Source organism: Aaosphaeria arxii (assembly GCF_010015735.1).
Source record: "Aaosphaeria arxii CBS 175.79 unplaced genomic scaffold BU24scaffold_18, whole genome shotgun sequence".
NCBI classification, from domain to species: domain Eukaryota; kingdom Fungi; phylum Ascomycota; class Dothideomycetes; order Pleosporales; genus Aaosphaeria; species Aaosphaeria arxii.
The window spans coordinates 11,569-29,495 of record NW_022983491.1 but is presented as its reverse complement, the minus strand read 5'-3'; the positions used below and the strand labels follow the sequence as shown (position 1 = coordinate 29,495).

At 47.1% G+C, this 17,927-nt stretch overlaps 7 protein-coding genes across 7 annotated transcripts; 2 read left to right on the top strand and 5 right to left on the bottom strand.

The window, feature by feature from the left end:
* Positions 1-1,132: 1,132 nt before the first annotated feature.
* BU24DRAFT_320385 (HET-domain-containing protein) lies at positions 1,133-1,945 on the bottom strand (the record flags this gene model as incomplete). The annotated part of the gene is made up of 1 exon (XM_033522919.1): positions 1,133-1,945. A coding segment is annotated over one exon (813 nt), but the record flags the coding sequence as incomplete, so codon positions are not given.
* Positions 1,946-2,755: 810 nt separating this feature from the next.
* Positions 2,756-5,265, bottom strand: BU24DRAFT_497895 (uncharacterized protein; the record flags this gene model as incomplete). Its single annotated transcript, XM_033534305.1, has 6 exons — positions 4,914-5,265; positions 4,424-4,858; positions 3,968-4,368; positions 3,381-3,911; positions 3,149-3,320; positions 2,756-3,097 (listed from the first exon to the last, which is right to left on the bottom strand). The coding sequence occupies exons 1-6, from the start codon at positions 5,005-5,007 to the stop codon at positions 2,757-2,759; spliced, it is 1,974 nt and encodes a 657-aa protein (XP_033376768.1). The 5' UTR covers positions 5,008-5,265.
* A 507-nt stretch (positions 5,266-5,772) lies between these two features.
* BU24DRAFT_475321 (L-Aspartase-like protein) lies at positions 5,773-7,323 on the top strand (the record flags this gene model as incomplete). The annotated part of the gene is made up of 1 exon (XM_033532896.1): positions 5,773-7,323. One exon carries the CDS (start codon positions 5,773-5,775, stop codon positions 7,321-7,323), a length of 1,551 nt encoding a protein of 516 aa, XP_033376767.1.
* Positions 7,324-8,038: 715 nt separating this feature from the next.
* On the top strand, positions 8,039-9,003 carry BU24DRAFT_415788 (uncharacterized protein; the record flags this gene model as incomplete). Its single annotated transcript, XM_033526323.1, has 5 exons — positions 8,039-8,155; positions 8,220-8,415; positions 8,480-8,593; positions 8,655-8,700; positions 8,754-9,003. 5 exons carry the CDS (start codon positions 8,039-8,041, stop codon positions 9,001-9,003), a joined length of 723 nt encoding a protein of 240 aa, XP_033376766.1.
* Positions 9,004-10,181: 1,178 nt separating this feature from the next.
* Positions 10,182-11,853, bottom strand: BU24DRAFT_475320 (MFS general substrate transporter; the record flags this gene model as incomplete). The annotated part of the gene is made up of 4 exons (XM_033532895.1): positions 10,182-11,288; positions 11,353-11,466; positions 11,525-11,594; positions 11,651-11,853. 4 exons carry the CDS (start codon positions 11,851-11,853, stop codon positions 10,182-10,184), a joined length of 1,494 nt encoding a protein of 497 aa, XP_033376765.1.
* A 1,261-nt stretch (positions 11,854-13,114) lies between these two features.
* BU24DRAFT_475315 (L-asparaginase) lies at positions 13,115-14,290 on the bottom strand (the record flags this gene model as incomplete). The annotated part of the gene is made up of 1 exon (XM_033532894.1): positions 13,115-14,290. The coding sequence occupies exon 1, from the start codon at positions 14,225-14,227 to the stop codon at positions 13,115-13,117; it is 1,113 nt and encodes a 370-aa protein (XP_033376764.1). The 5' UTR covers positions 14,228-14,290.
* Positions 14,291-14,864: 574 nt separating this feature from the next.
* On the bottom strand, positions 14,865-16,866 carry BU24DRAFT_445470 (carbohydrate-binding module family 18 protein; the record flags this gene model as incomplete). The annotated part of the gene is made up of 4 exons (XM_033530699.1): positions 14,865-16,175; positions 16,234-16,363; positions 16,418-16,474; positions 16,523-16,866. The coding sequence occupies 4 exons, from the start codon at positions 16,864-16,866 to the stop codon at positions 14,865-14,867; spliced, it is 1,842 nt and encodes a 613-aa protein (XP_033376763.1).
* Positions 16,867-17,927: the final 1,061 nt, after the last annotated feature.

Here is a 17,927-nt window from a genome sequence, read left to right as displayed (position 1 = left end):
CGGTAGTAAGATCCAGAGGCTCCTTTTCCGATGAGCTCGTAGTATCGCAGATGTTTGCATACCGTTTGCCATAACTATAGGGGTAAAGGTTTTTACGAGCTGCCTTTTCCCAATCTTCCTTCTTCCGTTGACATTCTGTGATCATTTTCAGTAGAGGTGTGTCGAAATATCTCGCGTTAACATCCACCTTTTGGCGAAGCAAAAAGGCCACCATATTCACCATTTTCAGGCCCGTAGCTTTTATCAACGGCGTCCTCCTACAATTCGGGCCCCCATCTGGGTTGGCTCCTTGTTTTAAGATACTCTCAACATGGTGTTCTGTCCAAGAGGCACAAAACAACTCCGCCCAACGACATATAAGTAACTGTCGAAGAGTCTCACGGGGTGCTGAAACACTGGTTGACCAACCAATTAACCTTTCGAACAGCTGACCATCCATGTCTGTCGCGTCATTCAGAAGCAAGTGAACGATCTCCTCGTCCTTTCCGTCAATTGCTTGCTGTATCATCCAATCTCTAATTGAAAACTTGAAATCCCGCAACGCCCATTTCAAAAGTGGCACATCCCCAAGCCCAACCGCTAGGGCGAGTAAGTCTTGTTGACAATGGGGGATGATCTTTTCCGCTTTGTGACGTTGGCTCATAGTGTGTAAGATGTCTACCCTCGAAGCTTCTACCGCCCATCTGGCAGTATTGCGAAGGAACTTATCATCAGCTGGTATATCCTTAGTGTCGGCATATCTGAGTACTTCTTGGACCATTTCAGGGCTGTTGGCTTTCACCGACAATTCCAGCACTAGGTTATGGAGTTCACTTCGATGACTTGCGCTTTGGAGAAAACCCACGCATGACTTCGAGTACTAAGCATCATGGAGTCCAAGCAAGATTCGTAATAGGTCAAGGTTTCTTGTATCGATGGCTAACCTAAGAAGCCTTTGCGTAAGCTTATCGGCGTCGCCCTAACGATCATACTGAATTTTATATAATTGGAGGACATCGCTGACCAGGTGTGTATGCTGTGTGTCCATGGCCCATTCCGCGGCTATTCGAGATAGAATGTCGATGTTGTCTGCAAGCCTCTGGTAATTCCAATCCTGGAAGACAGCTAACGTAGTAGCCTTCCCGCGATAGCCGACAACGAAAGCCGCGGTATCGTAAACTACTTCCGCATCCGGTTTCCCGTACTCTGGTCGCAGGTAGTCTGTATCACGAGCATCGGACGACATGCTAAGCAGCGCATATACTTTGTCGCATGCTTGGGTGGCCTCGCGATTGCCAAACAACTTCAAAAGATCGGCAAGGGCAGTTTTCTCCGGACTCCACCATGAGGACGTAATCTGTTCCTGGCTCCCCATATGGAATGTTCGGTGCTGTCTCGGCATGATCTCGAAAATTGCGCGACAGTGTGGTTTTAGATCAATATCGGCGGCTTCAGCAGCTGCAACGAAGCACGTATCGGAGACAGACTGGGAACCACAAAATATTCGAAGTGTCCGAGCAAATGCGACTTCCTGCAAGATCCAGACGCGCTTAAACCATTCGCGGTTGAGGAGATCTTTGAGCCCATCCTTAAATTTCTTCCACTCTAACTTTTCAAGATAGCGCTTCATCTGAGGATATGAGCTTTGTTTATCCGCCTTCTTCATTTCGGTCATTATTGGTCTGGTAAGATGCGGACTGTCGCGGCCAAGGAAGACAAACACCTCCTCTGCATTCCTGTAGACTTCGGTCATACGCGTGATTTGGTGGCTCTTCTCTTTATTGTCCGCTTGATTGATACACAGAGCGTCCACCCACAGAATCACATCCTCTCCTATACGACGAAAGGCGGTCAATGCATCAAATAAAGAATTTGCGACTCGAATTTCTTTATCATTGACTTTGATCCATCTCGTTCTAGGAGACTTGCCCCATGTATATGACTGAGCAATGTATTTGTGAGTGCGATCAGGCTCGTAAAATGGAGATTTGAATAGGTCGCATTTGATCTCCCCGTCGCGTCCTTTGTGCAACCGAAGAAGACGAAATTCAGCCTTTTCGAGAGGCTCGTAAATTCCACAATCAGCTATCTCGGGTTTCGTGTCTTTGTCGCTTTCGTGGTGCTCATCGTCATTATTATTGATGGATGTACTTTCTTCCACTTTGGCGTCAATAAGGACTTTTCCCTTCTGGATGGAAGCGCTCTTGGGCTGCTTCTTGCTCATATTTGCTATCAGTCTAAGAACGAGTTGAACACTGCTGGTAATAGTGAATGGGATGAACAACGATGGTCTCTGTTTAACACGATGAGCTGAAGAAAATGAAGCGACTAGCCGATGTTGTGAAACCATGAGGCAGTGGCTGTGTTGAAACTACAGCTGGCAGCCTACAATTGGACGCTACACTGCTACAAAGGCTAGGCAATAGAAAAGGCTGAGTCGATTAAACTGTCAGGAATTAGCTATTTGCTATTACATCTGTGATTGCTTAAGTCTGATTGTAGCAGGGCGACTCTATAGGTACCCTAAGGGGTTCTGTAGGGTAATGGTATGACACAGATAAGATTTAGGATAATAGGTTGAAGGTAAGGCTAAATAATAAAATATAAGACGTTATTTAACTTCTTAAATGTTATATTTATTATTATAGATTACATTATGTAGTTATATTATTTAAAATTAATTAGATAAATTTTTCATTTACCTATGTTATAAAGTAATAGTTAAAAGGATATTATATAATCTAACTAATAATATTACTATATACTATAGTAGTATCTTAAGAGATCCCAGACATGTCTAGAAACATATTTACACCACCAACAGAATCAATCCAGGGAGAGATTTCGTCTAATCTGACATCGAGCACCTGTGAGTCCTGAGTCTGAGAGATATTGTCTAGACGGCGTTCTATATCCTCCAGCATCTGCACATGGCCTTTTGATGCAAGATTTCCACACGCAGCCATGCTCAATAGTAAATCTCTGGCAGTAAAATACAGGGAGAGATCATCGGACTCCTGTATAAGACTGAGCGGCCTGATGGCGTTCACCAGCCTTGACAAAGAGAATATCATGATGCCAGAGAACAAGTGTAGTGAGTCATAGAAACCATATTTGGCTGGGAAATAACATGAGTATCCTGTCCCAATTTACGGTATGTAGGACTTACCAAGTCGACTGCGGTCTGAAAGAGTCTTGATGATTCTCATATTGCATTTGGCAGCTTCGAGGCATCTAGCACTGAGGGCCAACAAACCATCTATTGATGACATATCAGTGACCTTACCAAGGACGATGCTAAGAAGCTTGAAAAAGATAGGACGAATCAACATGATATAACCCTATAACCGTGCGTAATTTAGCATATTGAAATAGTGTCTTTTGATTGCTGCAAATCTTACCTGATGATACCTCAGATAGCACGATGCCAGTGACCTCATTGATGGTTTGTCAATCATCTGTTGTGGCACTCCGCCCGCGAAATCGAAAACAATGTCTGGTGAGAGCTCGTTCTTCCATGAGTCTAGCTCACGTAACGGGACTGCTATAACTCCCTCATAGCTCGTAAAATCTGACTCTTGTAGATGTCCTACAGTCTCCAGTATGTGACTTCTAATATTGCACAATTTAAGATGTGCTGTCATGATACTACAGTCCCAAAAGTCGGCTTGGTAAGCTGGAGGAATATGCTCATCGGATGGGAATGGATGCTCAGCCTGTGCGAACCCAAAGGCTGGCCTTAGTCCCATCTCGGAAGACACCATATTATCCATAAGGAATGTTGTCCACCATATGCGCCTTCGATACTCTGCAACGACCGGCCCTTCAGCCATAGTTGGTATGTGGAGCATCAGACTATTCGCGATCCTAGCGGACATTCCAGCGTACATGTATGCTGTTTTGCGTCGGTTCAAAGAATAGCAGAAGAATGCCTGAGGCGTGTCGTTAATTACACATGGCAGTCGGCCTTCTACAGAGGGAAACTCACAATGAGATTGAGTGCTTCTATATGTTGGATATCTGGCTCCTCGGATGGCATCTTGAAGAGAGACAATGCCTGCTCAAAGAACCGCAGTCCGGGAAGGTATGAGTCCCGGGTATCTTTATCTTGCCCAGGGCGGTGAGATTTCTCGGAAGCTTGAGATAGGTCAATCAGAGGAGGCTCGTAGCTATTGTAAGACTCCCCAAGAGCAAGGACGGCCATCATCTTGCAAAGCCAGATACGATTACGTGATCTTGCAGAGTCAGGGCATCGATAGGTCCCTTCCAGACTGGAGTGAAACTCTTTCCGACAATACCAGTGATATTCCCATGCCATGAATGTCTCGAACTGTGACACTAGCTGAACCGCGTACGGATATGGAGGTAGTTGTATGGAAACATTCTCACCTGCAGACGTGTTAGCAATATTGGAAAGAGTGAAAAACCTCATGTATGGACGTACAAGACGTATCAAAGTTCAGAGAGACATAATCATAGCTCGAAACCTCAGTCGCCCCAACGGAGTACGAGTCTGCACGCGAAGTCCAATCATTTTGGAATGTAGATTCAGGACTCGATTCGGCATCTTTGGTGCTTAATCGCTGGAGTCCAGACACGAAAGCCTCAGCAGTGGCATGCTTCAGGGTCAGTTTCTCTGCGCGATACTCGCGATTAGCGAGGGTTGAACGAGGTGTGCCAAGGGCGCCATTGTGTTCAGGCCCTCGACTCGTCACATCAGCTTCTAAATTTAATGGTGTCGATGACCCATGATTCACTATGTTGGTTTCTGCCAGAGCTTGAAGCCGCTGGAGATATACTTCGGAGACGACAACATTACGATCTCGAGTCGGAAAGGTGCAGATTGTGCCTGCGATCTGACAATTTTGGCACGGTACACCTAGTTTGGCATGCATTAATTTGTGATATGGTTTGCATGACAAGGGAGTGCATACCGCCTGAGCACTTGACTTTCCTCTTATGACAGCGTTGACACGCTGTGGGTCTTCGTTTGTCTCCGAAGGTTGATACCGCAGAAGCCAGGCTCATACTACAAAGCGTAACGAGACTTGAGACTGCGAAAGTTGCTTATAGCTAAGAGCAAGTTGGAGATAGATTGCAACCCTAGAGTCGAGGGTATCGATGTTCAAACCCTTTGTGATTGCGACTAGACTAAGCTCTTATCAGTGAAATGTGGATCAAGAAGTGATAGGCATTCCGCGCCCAACGGAAAATTGCACTGCGGAGATAGTGGAACACCACTCTTGTTCAGTGTATGAGGCAAACGTCAGTGGGGTGAAACTTGGCAAATTCACGGTTTAGTAACTCTCCACAATGGAAGACAGCGAGGGAACTCCATGGGACATTATCGGAAGCTGGGGATGTGCTCACTATGCCCGTTCTTGTCTAGTTTCAAAGCGACCCGCCAAAGTGGGTTCTCTTCGGAGACTAGGGGCTAGAGGCCGAATAGCAGACCATGGCTGATGGACTAGCTAACGACTTTTACGGTGACAAAGTGTTGGTTGCCGTCTCGATCGGCGGAATTGTTTTGGTTGTTCTTGATGGGATGAGATAGTAGAGGTATGCCGTCAACACTCAGCCATGAACTGCCGTGATTGCGACAGTGTTCTTCTACTGAAACACTTTGTTATTGGGCAATATATAAGATGAATACCAACCCTATATAGATCCGGGAATTTTCATCGCCTACCTATGTATCTCGAAGGAAAAGATCCTTGCCATCACAGAACTGCTCAATAAATCTTTCCCACTCTACACTATACTCATATCTACCGGTTTGCAGAACGATTCAACATGGCTGTCACTCAAACACCCAGAAAGGGGTCTTCACCATTAGCCACCCGCACTGAGAAAGACAGCCTCGGTCAGCGAGAGCTCCCTAGCAATGCTCTCTACGGTATCAATACCGCTCGAGCATTCGAAAACTTTCCCTTCACAGGACGCTCGCTCGCATCATGTCCAGACTTCGTCCGTGCTTTCGCTATGGTAAAGCAGGCTGCAGCTCAAGCAAATGTTGAAATTGGAAGCCTGCCTGTAGAAAAGGGAAATGCCATCTCCGTAGCATGTGAAGAGCTAAGAGCTGGGAAACACGATGGCCACCTGATAGTCGATATGTTGGAAGGGTCAGGAGGCACATCTACCAATATGAACTTCAACGAAGTTATCGCCAACGCAGCTGCACTATCAGCACAACAGCCCATCGGCGATTACAGCTTCGTTCACCCCAATGACCATGTCAACATGGGCCAATCAACCAACGATGTGCACCCAAGTGCCATGAAGCTGGCCCTTTACCACTGTATGGCTGACACCCCTTACGTTCTGTTCCAGCTGGCCGATGCCTTTGCCAAGAAGCGACAGGAGTATTTCTCGGTGCTTCGTCTTGGGCGAACGTGTCTCCAAGATGCACAGCCCATGACCTACGGTCAGCTCTTTGGAGGTTACGAGTCCGTTACTCGACGCCACGCCGAGCAACTCCAAACGCTTCGCAAACAATTTCTCACTCTTCCTTTGGGCGGAACGGCGATTGGGACCGGTTTTGGATCGAGGCCTGGCTACAAAGCAGCCGTATATCGGCACCTTTCCTCCATTGTGGGTGTCGGAATCAAACCAGCAGCGGATTCCTTTGATGGAATGCAAAACATGGACACATGTGCCCGGCTTTCGGCTGAGCTGCGTAACACTGCCAACTCAATATCTAAAATAGCCACCGACCTCATCACCCTTTCGTCTGGTCCTGGGGGTGGCATTGGGGAGCTTACTCTACCTCCCGTCCAGGCGGGATCGTCGATAATGCCGGGCAAAGTGAATCCAGTCATTCCTATGTCTGTCAACCAGAATGCTTTTGCCATTGCCGGAAACGACGCCACTGTATCAATGGCCTGTCATCAGGGTATGCTTGAGATCAACCATTTCGAGATGGTGGTTTGCGATCGGCTCATCGACAGCATACATCTCCTCACCAGCGGTGCGAACATGTTCCGCGTCAAATGTGTCGAGGGTATCGTGGCGAATGAGAAAATTTCTTACAGACACTTGCTCGATTCTAGTGCGTTAGCCACTGCCCTTGTACCAGCTTTGGGTTATGCCCAAGTTTCTAGAATCGTTCGTGAATCTATTGCGCAAAAGCGGCCGTTCCTGGAGCTCGCTATCGAAGAAGGATGCTTGAAGGAGAGAGATCTTGTGTCAATCCTAGACAAGTCAGTACAGATAGATAGCGGCTCGTCAGTGGAGGAGAAACATGAGGCGACGAATGGCGCGAACGGTACTCATGCAGTTTCTGTCAAGACCAACAGTATTAAGGAGCATTTCAAATGTTCCGTAAGCGAAGTCAGCACTGTTTAAAGCTACAAGATTCTCCATGAAATCACTTTCACGTACGCGACTTAGGAAGAATTTCATTTAACACAAATATCTTGCGGCAGGGTTTCCGACATGTTAATCACGGTCATATGGCCATCTCAGTGATTCTTCAAATGTAAGATCGTCATAAGACGTCTTAAATAGCTTAAAATACTTCGAACACGGAATCGTACATGTTAATGATAGAGCCCAACCAAAGATATCTCTCCATATTTGTGATTACCTCTACGTGTTCAAGTTTTCCATTTCATTAGCAGTTCACAACCACTCTTTTTGCGCACCTTGCGATTTCGTTAGTGAACATGCTTGTGATTCCAATGTGGATTCATTGGAATAAATTGAGGCTGCTCGGCCGCGACTAAGGCTACCCCACGGTTCGTTGATCACAATTTGTGAGAAGTGCACTACTACATTAGTTTGACGGGGGACTTCGGACCTCCACAGTTCCGTAGACTAGAATATCATCTTCGCCTCGGCCGGCTATCAAATTTGCCCGAGGGTTGCCCACTGTGCCACTGAACTGGCCAACAATGGCCAGGACGTGTGTAAGTACCTACCCTTACCAAAAGATCCTAATTTAAGTATCCATGCTATCCCAACTTTGATGTAATCAAAAGAATGTCAGAAGTATAAAACAGCACTCGACAGATATTGTTCCTGTGTGACTGAAAGCAAGCGTCTCCCTCATATTAACAAGATGAGCCAAATTTCCATGCCCAGCAAGATATTATCACCCGGGAAGCTAGAAGAGGGGGATATGACCTACTCCCGAGAAGAAGGTCTCAGCCGAGTAGCTGGTCGACTCGCAGATCCGGTCAGTTTATGATGGCTGCCATGTCAGATACTAGAAGTGGTGAAAATTGACCAACAATGAGTAGGCCCCGCTTGCGATGGGTGGATTCGCGACGTCTCTCATCACTGTCTGCTTCGCCATGATGAACCTCCGCGATGTCAGCATTCAAACCGTCAACATTGGTAACTTGTGCTTCGTGGCGAGCATTGGGCTACTCATATCTGCACAGTGGGAGATGGTTCGGGGCAATACGTTTTCCTACACGGTTCTCAGTGCATATGGTATGTAAGATCTACTATTCCCAAATCATCGAAATCGTTCCCTAATCTTGACTACATCAAAAAGGCCTATTCTATGGTGGCTATGGTTTCCTGTTACTCCCCACTCTCAATATCACCCAGTCTTACGGTGGCCCCTTGACGCCGGAGTACAATAATGCATTCGGGTTCTACATTCTGAGTAAGCCGGCATGAAGGAGATTTCTATTGACTATGAAACAAAAGATTAACATATTGTGTAGTGTGGGGAGTTTTCAATACCTTTTTCCTCATCACCTCCACCGCCTAGTAAGCTACTCGAACAAATTAGGCGTTTTAATCCTAACTACTATCGATTCCAGCAACTGTGTATACGTTCTTATCTTCGTCTGCTTGGAGTGCTGCCTTCTCATTGATGGATCCTCCTACTTCATCCTAGCAAACGGCGATCAAACTTCGTTCCTTCGCATGCAGCAAGTGTCTGGAGCATTTGGGTTGGTTGCTGGCCTTGCCGGCTACTATACTTGCGCTCATTACATGTGCGAGGAGGCTCTTCCATTTCGGCTTCCTATGGGCCAGTTGAAGAAACGAGGCAAGGCGCGAGATGATTGAGGGAGGCTGATTTCTAAAATGCCAGAAGTTACACTTCGATTCTGAGATCGTCCAAAAGATGAAGCGTTATTTTATGAAGAGTAAAGGAGGAACTTCCGTTCATTACCTTCGCTTATCGAAGAAGCTCTTGAAATGAGAAGTAACAAAAGCAAAGCGTGTACAAGATGGCAGTATAGGGGAGACAAACTAGCCACCGTATGGAAGAATTTATCAAGGCGGAATTGGCGTGTAGTGTAAAGTTTAACTTCGATGTTTCTGTTCAAAATAATCTATAATACTACTGCGTATAGTCTCTATTATGCGTAGAAAATTAATCAAAGTCAACGATTGTATCTCAGCAACAGAATCGATACCTGTTGACAACACGTAGACTGCCATGTTCTTTCCTCGTTTAAATCATACTCAGGGCAGTTTATTGCTTTTGTTCATTTCAAACTACATGATATGTACGTTGAGACTACGAACCTGAGATTAGTACACACCTTAGATCATTTCTTCTTTAACATTTTATACTCACTTGAAAGGGTTGAAACTATATTAAAAGGTGTTGTTGTACAGCATATCCTCTTCTATACACAAATTAACTTCCTAGTCTGCATTAGATACTCAAATCCATTGAAAATATGGAAGTGGTGTGATCCATTCTCAATAGAGTCCACATCTCTGAACAATCGATAAGAGAATAACGAGTCGAAAGCATACCCTTGAGATTGTCGAAGAAGCGTACCTATATGATCGAAGCATGGACTGCATTCTGCTAAAAGGCCTTGACAATTCAATCTGACAAATAGCATGATACAATAAAATACGTCTTCAAGAACACTTCAGTCTCCTACGCAAATGTATGACTGCCATAGAATCGGAGCTTGCGGATTCAGGACGCTTATCGATGAAGTATTGAATATTAATCATTCCACTGTATCTTTGAGTACCTTCAAATTCATCATCAGTGCATTGGATCCTATGTGTACACAAACTTTCTGTTTATTGTGCAGCTAGAACATGACTATTTTGCCCGCAGGATTTCTATCTGCTGGTCCCATCACCTTACACCTTCATGTAATGCGCAGAGATATACTACCCCAATTTTAACGATGAATTTAGCTAGCACGGTTTTGAACTATAGTTGAAATATGTTGCATTTCAGCTGACAAACCATGTACCAGCAAACTCCAAGGCTAAGTAAGGTATCTGAACGGCTTAGCAACAAAGATACCCCTCGCCGCGTCAGCCTCCTCCTTTTCATCCAGTCTGCGATTTTCCCTCTTGAGATAGAAGTGTAGGACTGTGCTTGCCACAATAGCCATCAGAGCCATCCCTGCATTGACACTAAAGGCCAACACGAACCGAGGCGACGCATTATTGGGGTATAGGTAAGATCCGTAAATACTGCAGATTGTTGCAAGCGCGTTATTGAAAGCCAAAGCAGCAGCACGCTTTGACACAGGTCTATAGATAGTATTAGCTGTCCACACCATAGCCATGTTAAATCCTGTGTAAACTCCTGGGAGCATCAACATCGTTCCAGTGTACCTTGCCCCAACACTGGTAGCAGCAGCAGCAATGACAAATCCGACCAGTGCACAAGAAATAGGTAGGATGGTATGCCAGTATCGCTCCTGAACACGACCAGCGTTCCACGATACGGCTGCGCAGACAATACAGGCAAGAAGGTAGGGTGGTGCCGTAAGGAGGAGGGTGGTGATCCTGTTGTAGCCCAAGCTGGCGACCACCGTGGGAAAGAATGAGTTGATGGCGATGGCGCTAGCGGAACCATAGACAACGAAGACCAGGATCCAATTCTTGGGGTCGCGGAGGAGGAGCTTGAAGCCGTCGAAGAGAGGCTGTTTTCCAGCTTCCTCGGCATTCCAGTCCTCCTCGCCAGCGGCATCTTCCTCCATCCTCCAACAAGCCATAGCTCTTTCCTCCTCAGAAAGCCACTTGGTATTTGCTGGGAAATCCGGCAGGACGAAAAATGCCGCAGCCGCTACCAAGACTGTCACTGAACCTTCCAAGATGAACACCCATCGCCACGCGAGTAGTCCTCGAAGGCCGTCCATGCCGTCAGTGATTCCCGCCGCGATGAGTCCGGAAAAGGCACCTGAGAGCATGGAGCCTGAGTAGAAGAGTCCTGTGCGGAATCCAAGTTCACTGCGGACATACCACGCGGATAGGGTGGCAAGCGCTCCCGGATAGAAGGCGGCCTCGACGAAGCCAAGGAGAAAGCGGGTGACGACGAGGCCAGCAAAATTGTGGACGACACCGGAGCAGGCACAAAGGATACCCTTGAGGGATATTAGTCTTTGATTGTTTGGTAGAAGCGTTTAGAAAAGACAGAGGGTGGCATACCCAAGCAACCATGCAAGCAGAGAGATAGGCAGCAGGACGTCCAATTTTGGTGAGAAGCATGTTGGAAGGCACCTGCATAAGGATGTAACCGACGAATAAAATGGAAACACAGGTCTTTCATCCATCAAGTTAGTGGAAATTCGATTTGCCTTTTACATCCTCAAGTACTTACTTGGAACTCGTTATTTTTTAACTTCAGATCAGCTTCCATGCCACCAAGTCTGGCAGCTCCGATGGCATTTCTAACCCGTGTCAGTGGTGGTTTCGTGGATGAGCTATTTGGTCGCGAGATACTCACCTATCCAAGTAGTTCATGATGTAGATGAGTATCATCATAGGCAACAGGCGCATGTCAACTTTTCGAAGTACCTGTTTCTCCAAAGCCTTCAGCTCTTCGGGAGTCTTATCCTGGAGAACTGGTGGCAGCGGTCTGAGGACTTCGGTCCTTTCGTGGCTATCTTGCTTGACGTCGAGACTGTACGACGGGCAATCGGCCGCCATCTCAGTCTTTTCGTCAGCCATAGAGGGCAGGCGTAGGATAAACCGTAAAGAGTGAATAATTCTGAATTCTGAATGGGAAAATAAAAGGAACAATGTTTTGGTGTTGAGGATGTTATGTGTAAACCTGAGTTTCTTTATTTCTGGACCCAGGGAGAGTATGAGACTTTATACAATCGTGATGTTCAATATGATGATTTTTTGAACGGAACGAGGCAGGTCGATCGCCATAGATTGCCAGTAGACCAATGTCACACTAGCGATTCCTAGGCAATTGCGGAGCAAGCCCAGATCCCCACGGGGTGCTAAGCTTAGCGGGCAGCATTATCGGAGGGAGGGACAAGCCTCTGCGGGCACAAAACGTTAGTGGCCGACCGTCCATGGAGAAAGTGCGGGTGCCTGTGATGATTTTGACAGAGACACAGACACGCAAATGACTAATTACCGTCCAATTGGTTGTTGCTTTCGGACCAACAGGATTGGGACCGTGATTGTAGCGTGGGCATAGATAAGGCGATCATTACTAGTTAACGGAGGTTTGATAGTGAAGATTTAGTTTAGCTCACCCTCGGCTTTTTCCTCCTAGCGGCCGTCGTCATAATTCTGTACATTCGATAAGACAGCAATTAATTGCAACTGAATTCGGTAGATTGAACTGCCTCAAATAATTTCCTCTTGAAGTTGGTCCTATCAAACAGGTAATTATTGGGAATCTGGGACAAGTGCTTATCTACTCGATCAGTCGGCAATCCACTATCGAGCGACTAGAACCGGGTTTTATGCCTCTGTGTGGCCATCGCCTTAACTTCTTCAGACAAACAAATGAACTTCGTATCGACTAGAGCGCAAACCATGACCTAGAGATAACATCAGCGTCGAGCCGAGGTATCCCGACCAAAGTCGCAAAGGTATGTTGGCGGAAAGATGTTCACCGCGTTCCCATGCGAACACGAGACAATAGAAGAGTATCAGAGAGAAAGCAGAGGAATAGAAAAGCAAATGCACCCAACAACGCGGCGTATCAGAATTTCTTGCATTCATACCCTCCTACTTTGATCTGAGGGCCCAATATCCATCGATATGCTCACGATAAGGTATGCGGTAATCTACTTTTCCATTAGCCGACTGACAGGCGAAACAACTTATCATTAGTCTCCCTCGATTCAACAGGCAATTGAGCACATCAATTCATTCAGTTAATACTGCACATGGTTTTGTGGAACGCAAATTATCGACACTAATTCTCCTAAATCCCTAGCACCACCTACTCTGAAAAAGAGAAAAGCTTTGTTAATTCATTCGAATCATATCCCGCATTTAGCGCAAGCTGCAGCATGATGCGCGCCTTCTGTGGATTCAAATCTTGACTCCCATAGATGTTCCCCGTACCATTTGTCTTCACAAATCCTCCCATCGTTCGCGACGACAGGACGACCTGCGTACCATGTTCTCTAATCAGTTCATGGATCTCATCAAGACCTGCGGACGTCCAGCCGCCAGCTCCCACTCCTGCCAGAACCAGGCCTTCGGCACCCTTACCAACCGCGGAGCGAGCCATCTCGGGGTCCAAAGCTTGATAACCAAAAACAATATCGACCTTGGGCAAGGAGGTACTCTGTGAGACGTTGAAAAAATGGTAGCCAACAGGTACTGCGGGACTGTAGAAGAAGTTGGGCTTCGCGTCGATGAAAGATCCAAGGTCGCCTTGTTCCACTGCCTTAAAGGTATCCAGCCAGTTTGCGTTGGTCTTCGTGGCATAAAAGGCACTTGTGATCCGATCATTCAACACAACCATAGTACCTCGACCAACAGCGCGAGGGTCCGCTGCGAGTGTTATAGCCTCTAACAAATTCAGGGGGCCATCAGCGCTGAGGCCAGTCGCAGGGCGCATAGACCCAACAATGACGATAGGCTTTTCAGACCTGAGAGTCAAATCCAGGAAGAAAGCAGACTCCTCAAGGGTGTCGGTTCCGTGCGTAATCACAATGCCCTGACAGTGCGGATCATCTAGTGCCATCTGTGCCTGCGCTGTGAGGTTGAGGAGGATCTCCGGAGTAATTCCACTGGAGTCAACATTGGCAACTTGAACGCCTTGGACGTTGGAGATGTTTTGAATCTCAGGCACCGCATCGATGAGGATTTGGATGCCTATCTGGCCGGCTTTGTAGCCAGTCAGATCAGTATTAGAGCCTGCAGAGCCGGCGATTGTACCGCCGGTGGCGAGAACTGTGATGTTTGGGAGGCTGCTGTTGTAATGTGGTCCATCTCGTGGGTGGAGAAAATGATGGGGGGCAGGGGGGCCAGTTGGGGCAGAGAAGACTGGGCTTGAGCTGGCTAAGACGGAAAGGAAAAGAAAAAGGGCTGGTCTCAATAACATGTTGTAGTTGGTATGATATTCTTCAAAAGTATTGTCAAAGATACTCCGTGCGTCATATTTTCTTTTCAATCCCTTTAGCTTTTATATATCTCTCAATACGCGATAGAGCCTCGCATGGACTCACCTACCTAGCTCGAGTCCGGGGTTGCATTTAATTCAAGTCCAGTGAGTGTTTCTTCATCGGCCGGTGGCCCCAAAATCGAGGCTAATAGTCACCTCGAGGAAACTGAAAACCCGCTGATTCTGTTTGACAGACGTTCCGACAATGTCAGCTAGGATGTAATGGTGTTGATGATGAACGATGGCGTCGGTAAAAAGTGGGTACTTGACCGACAGGTGCTATCTCAACACAGTAAGTGTTGACGGTACGAGTAATTGAACGAGTAGTTACGAATAGTAGTAGGCCATCGCGCCTAACGTCGATGGTATTGCCATACGGTGGCAGAGATAGGCTAGCTACGTTATGTTTACTGTAGACTGTTCAAGTGTAGGTAGCTAGTCGGACAGGATAACCCATCTTCGTTAGAGCAGTAGTTGGTTGTATGTGACAATTTAAAGCCAGTGCAGGACACTATTTCTGATAGCAAGCTTCAATACTATATGTTCGTTGGCAATCAAGTATAAAAATGTGCGCAACCTAACTTGGCTTGCAAGCACCAGAGTAGCAATTACCCGCGCCACAATAGTCGTCGGTAGAGCCACAGTAGCCATAGTTACTGCAGCAAGTGCCGAATTGCGTGCCAGTGCATGTCTTGTTGCCTGCAAAGTTAGGTCCACAGCTACCATCGAGAGAGGGACCACCTTCGTCAGGATCGCAGGCCCCAGAATAGCAGTTGCCAGGGCCACAGTAATCCTTGGTCGCGCCACAGTAGCCAGACGTCGAGCAACACGGCCCAAACCTGGGATTGTTGCAAGAGACGGTAGGGCCACACGTGCCATCTGTGGTCACACCCGTGCCATCGCCACTACACGCGCTCGACGCGCAGTTTCCGGCTCCACAGTAATCGCTACTTGATCCGCAGTACCCGCTTGTGCTACAGCAAAGGCCAAACGCGGTACCTTCGCATGTGGCGTGGTTTGCACTTGGTCCACATAAGCCATCAGTCGACTTCGGAGCTTGCGTGACTGGAGCGACGCAGATTGCATATTTGAGCCACAGATTGGAGCAGGTCTCGTCAATCACTGTGTTCAGATCCCTGATCGTCTTGAAGTCGATCCCGTAGCGTAGAGCGACCGAGTTGCAAGTGTCGCCTGACACGACGAGGTGGTACAGTCCGCAACTCTCTGTTGTGCCAGTCCGAGTTGGGGCTGGAGTCGTAGCGGTAGAGTAGTATGAGCCTGCGGCAGTCGGTACGTATATGGCTCCAGTAGGAGTGAACTGCCCACCGGGCGGGCGACTGCACACCCTTTGGCCAGGCTTGAGCCGGCTACAATCTCCGAGAATGTTGGGGTTCCAACTGAGAAACATCATCTCTGTGACCTTCAACTTATCGCTCGAGTATTTGGCCGCCAATTCGGCACAGGATTGGCCGTCCCAGATTACCTCTCCTTCGCAGGCTGGAGGCAGGCAAATGGAGGTTTTGAACTGACACATTGAGTCCCCAGTAGCCTTGTATATGTCACCAAGAGCTACTTTGTAGTCATCAGCTATATTCAGGCAGTCCAAAATCGCTCCATCGTTGGGCGGATCGATCACTTGGCCAACGCATCCTGTGGCAGCCGGAGCATTGCCGGTGGTTGTGGGAGAAGCAGTGTTCTCCGCGGGGACACTTGTGTAAGCCAGAGATACGAATAGAGTCGAAGCTGAAGTTGTCACCGGTAGATTCATAGAACACTTCTCTTGAATAGCCTGGTATTGCTCAAGCAAATAATTCGTCGACCTGCCATCCTGAAGGAAAGGATTGAGCAATCGCTGACGCCACATCTTGACAAAGCACTCATCGCAGAGCTAGGTTGTTCATTGATTAGCAACATGGTCTAAGGAACTAAGGCTAACACCAACTTACAAGCTCGAGATCATACATGTGGGTGACGTCCATCATGCTTGCACTGAGATCGCCAGTAAGATCCCCGTACTCATCGCACTCAGGAGGATTTAGCGATTTGTCGTCGTTCCAGCATGCGTATGGATCATAGCTATAGCTGACGTCAGTGATTCGATCATCTCTAGGCCGAATTGGGGATACTGACGTGATGAATTCACTACCCTGCCAGTGCTGTGAATCGAGGAAACACCAATTTGAATTACTAGAACAGTGTTAGCCGAGCAACTAAGCATAGAGCTCCGTTTCCCACCTATCCTGAAGACAAGCAATGTCGTATGCCGATTTGAACACTATAGGCACGGTTTTGGCCTTCATAATGCTGCCCATGAAGTCCAAAGTATCGGAGCTGCATGAATTTTCCACTGTTGATAGCCAGGTTTGCAAGGAATTCGAGCACGAAGCGGTGCATAGAGATGTGATATTCTCCTTGTACCAGTCTATCATCTGAATCAGCAAAGCATCCGAGCATTGAGAAGATATGCCGTGCGCTGCCTGCAATTCAGCAGGAGTGTAGGCATCGTAAATGTTGAAAGTTGCCTCGACCTGAATGCCGATGCAGGCCAAAAGTATCAGACGCTGCAGTATTGGGGACATGGTGAGCGTTCAGCAATAGTGATTCAGAGAAGAGAGACAAGACTCTCCAGTTGAGGAATATCTGCTGTTACATCGATCGAACAGTTGCCCCGAAGGTCAGTCAGTTTGTGACATTTCAAACTTACCAGGGCTAAGCATCTAGACCTGGTTTCCTTAGGTTTAGTCTCGAACCCCTGCTGCACCTAAGGAATGGAATCCTTGACGTGTAGTGCTGCGTGGCGAGCGGGCTACTTCCTATGATTGCTACAATATGTGGTACTCTATCAGAGCTTCGTACATGTACACTACATCGTTTATCAAAACCCTGGTTGGGAAACATGCTCTGACAATGCGGGTAACAGCGCAGGTTATCGACCCACTAAAGATATTAGTTGCTTTTATAATTGAAGAAAAGGGTCCAGCATTGTCCAAAGCTAGTTTAGCGACAAAAGACCTCACTAAAGCTCAGACTGAATCATCAATTATATGTATAGCAATGTGAAGAGGTAAAGACAATCTTCAGAGACATGCAGATGATGCCTCTTATCAAGATCTCTACTTCTGAGATGCGTTCCTCTTACAGCTTCATGTCTTCATGGGTCACAATTTGTCATTTGTGTTGTCTTTTCGCGAGTCGAGATCTTAAGAGATTTCCGAACATGACAGACCTTCGATGCAGGTTCTGACCGCTTCTTCTCGCATCCCCAATTTCATGCACTCCTGAAATCTTAGAATTTATCCAGGTCCCAACGGAGGGTGGAATTTTACTGGTGCGTATTGACTACGCCGCTTTGCTTAGAACCTCAGACCCTGCGTATTGGCTGGGTTTCTGGTCCCAATTTGCCTCGTCTGTGAAGCGACTGCAGGGGCCCCATACTGCGTACAAGTTTTGGGCTACGGCTAGACTTTTGGACCTGGTCGCCATGGAGCTTCGAGGTACCTGCGATTGATTACTAAATGCTATGCGTCAAGATAACATTAGTGTAGCTCTATAGCCTAGATGCTGATTCTTGTTCTATGGTTCTCTAATTCCCAATATCTCAGTCGTTCCTCTGTAACTCCAGAGGAAAGCTGGCTACACG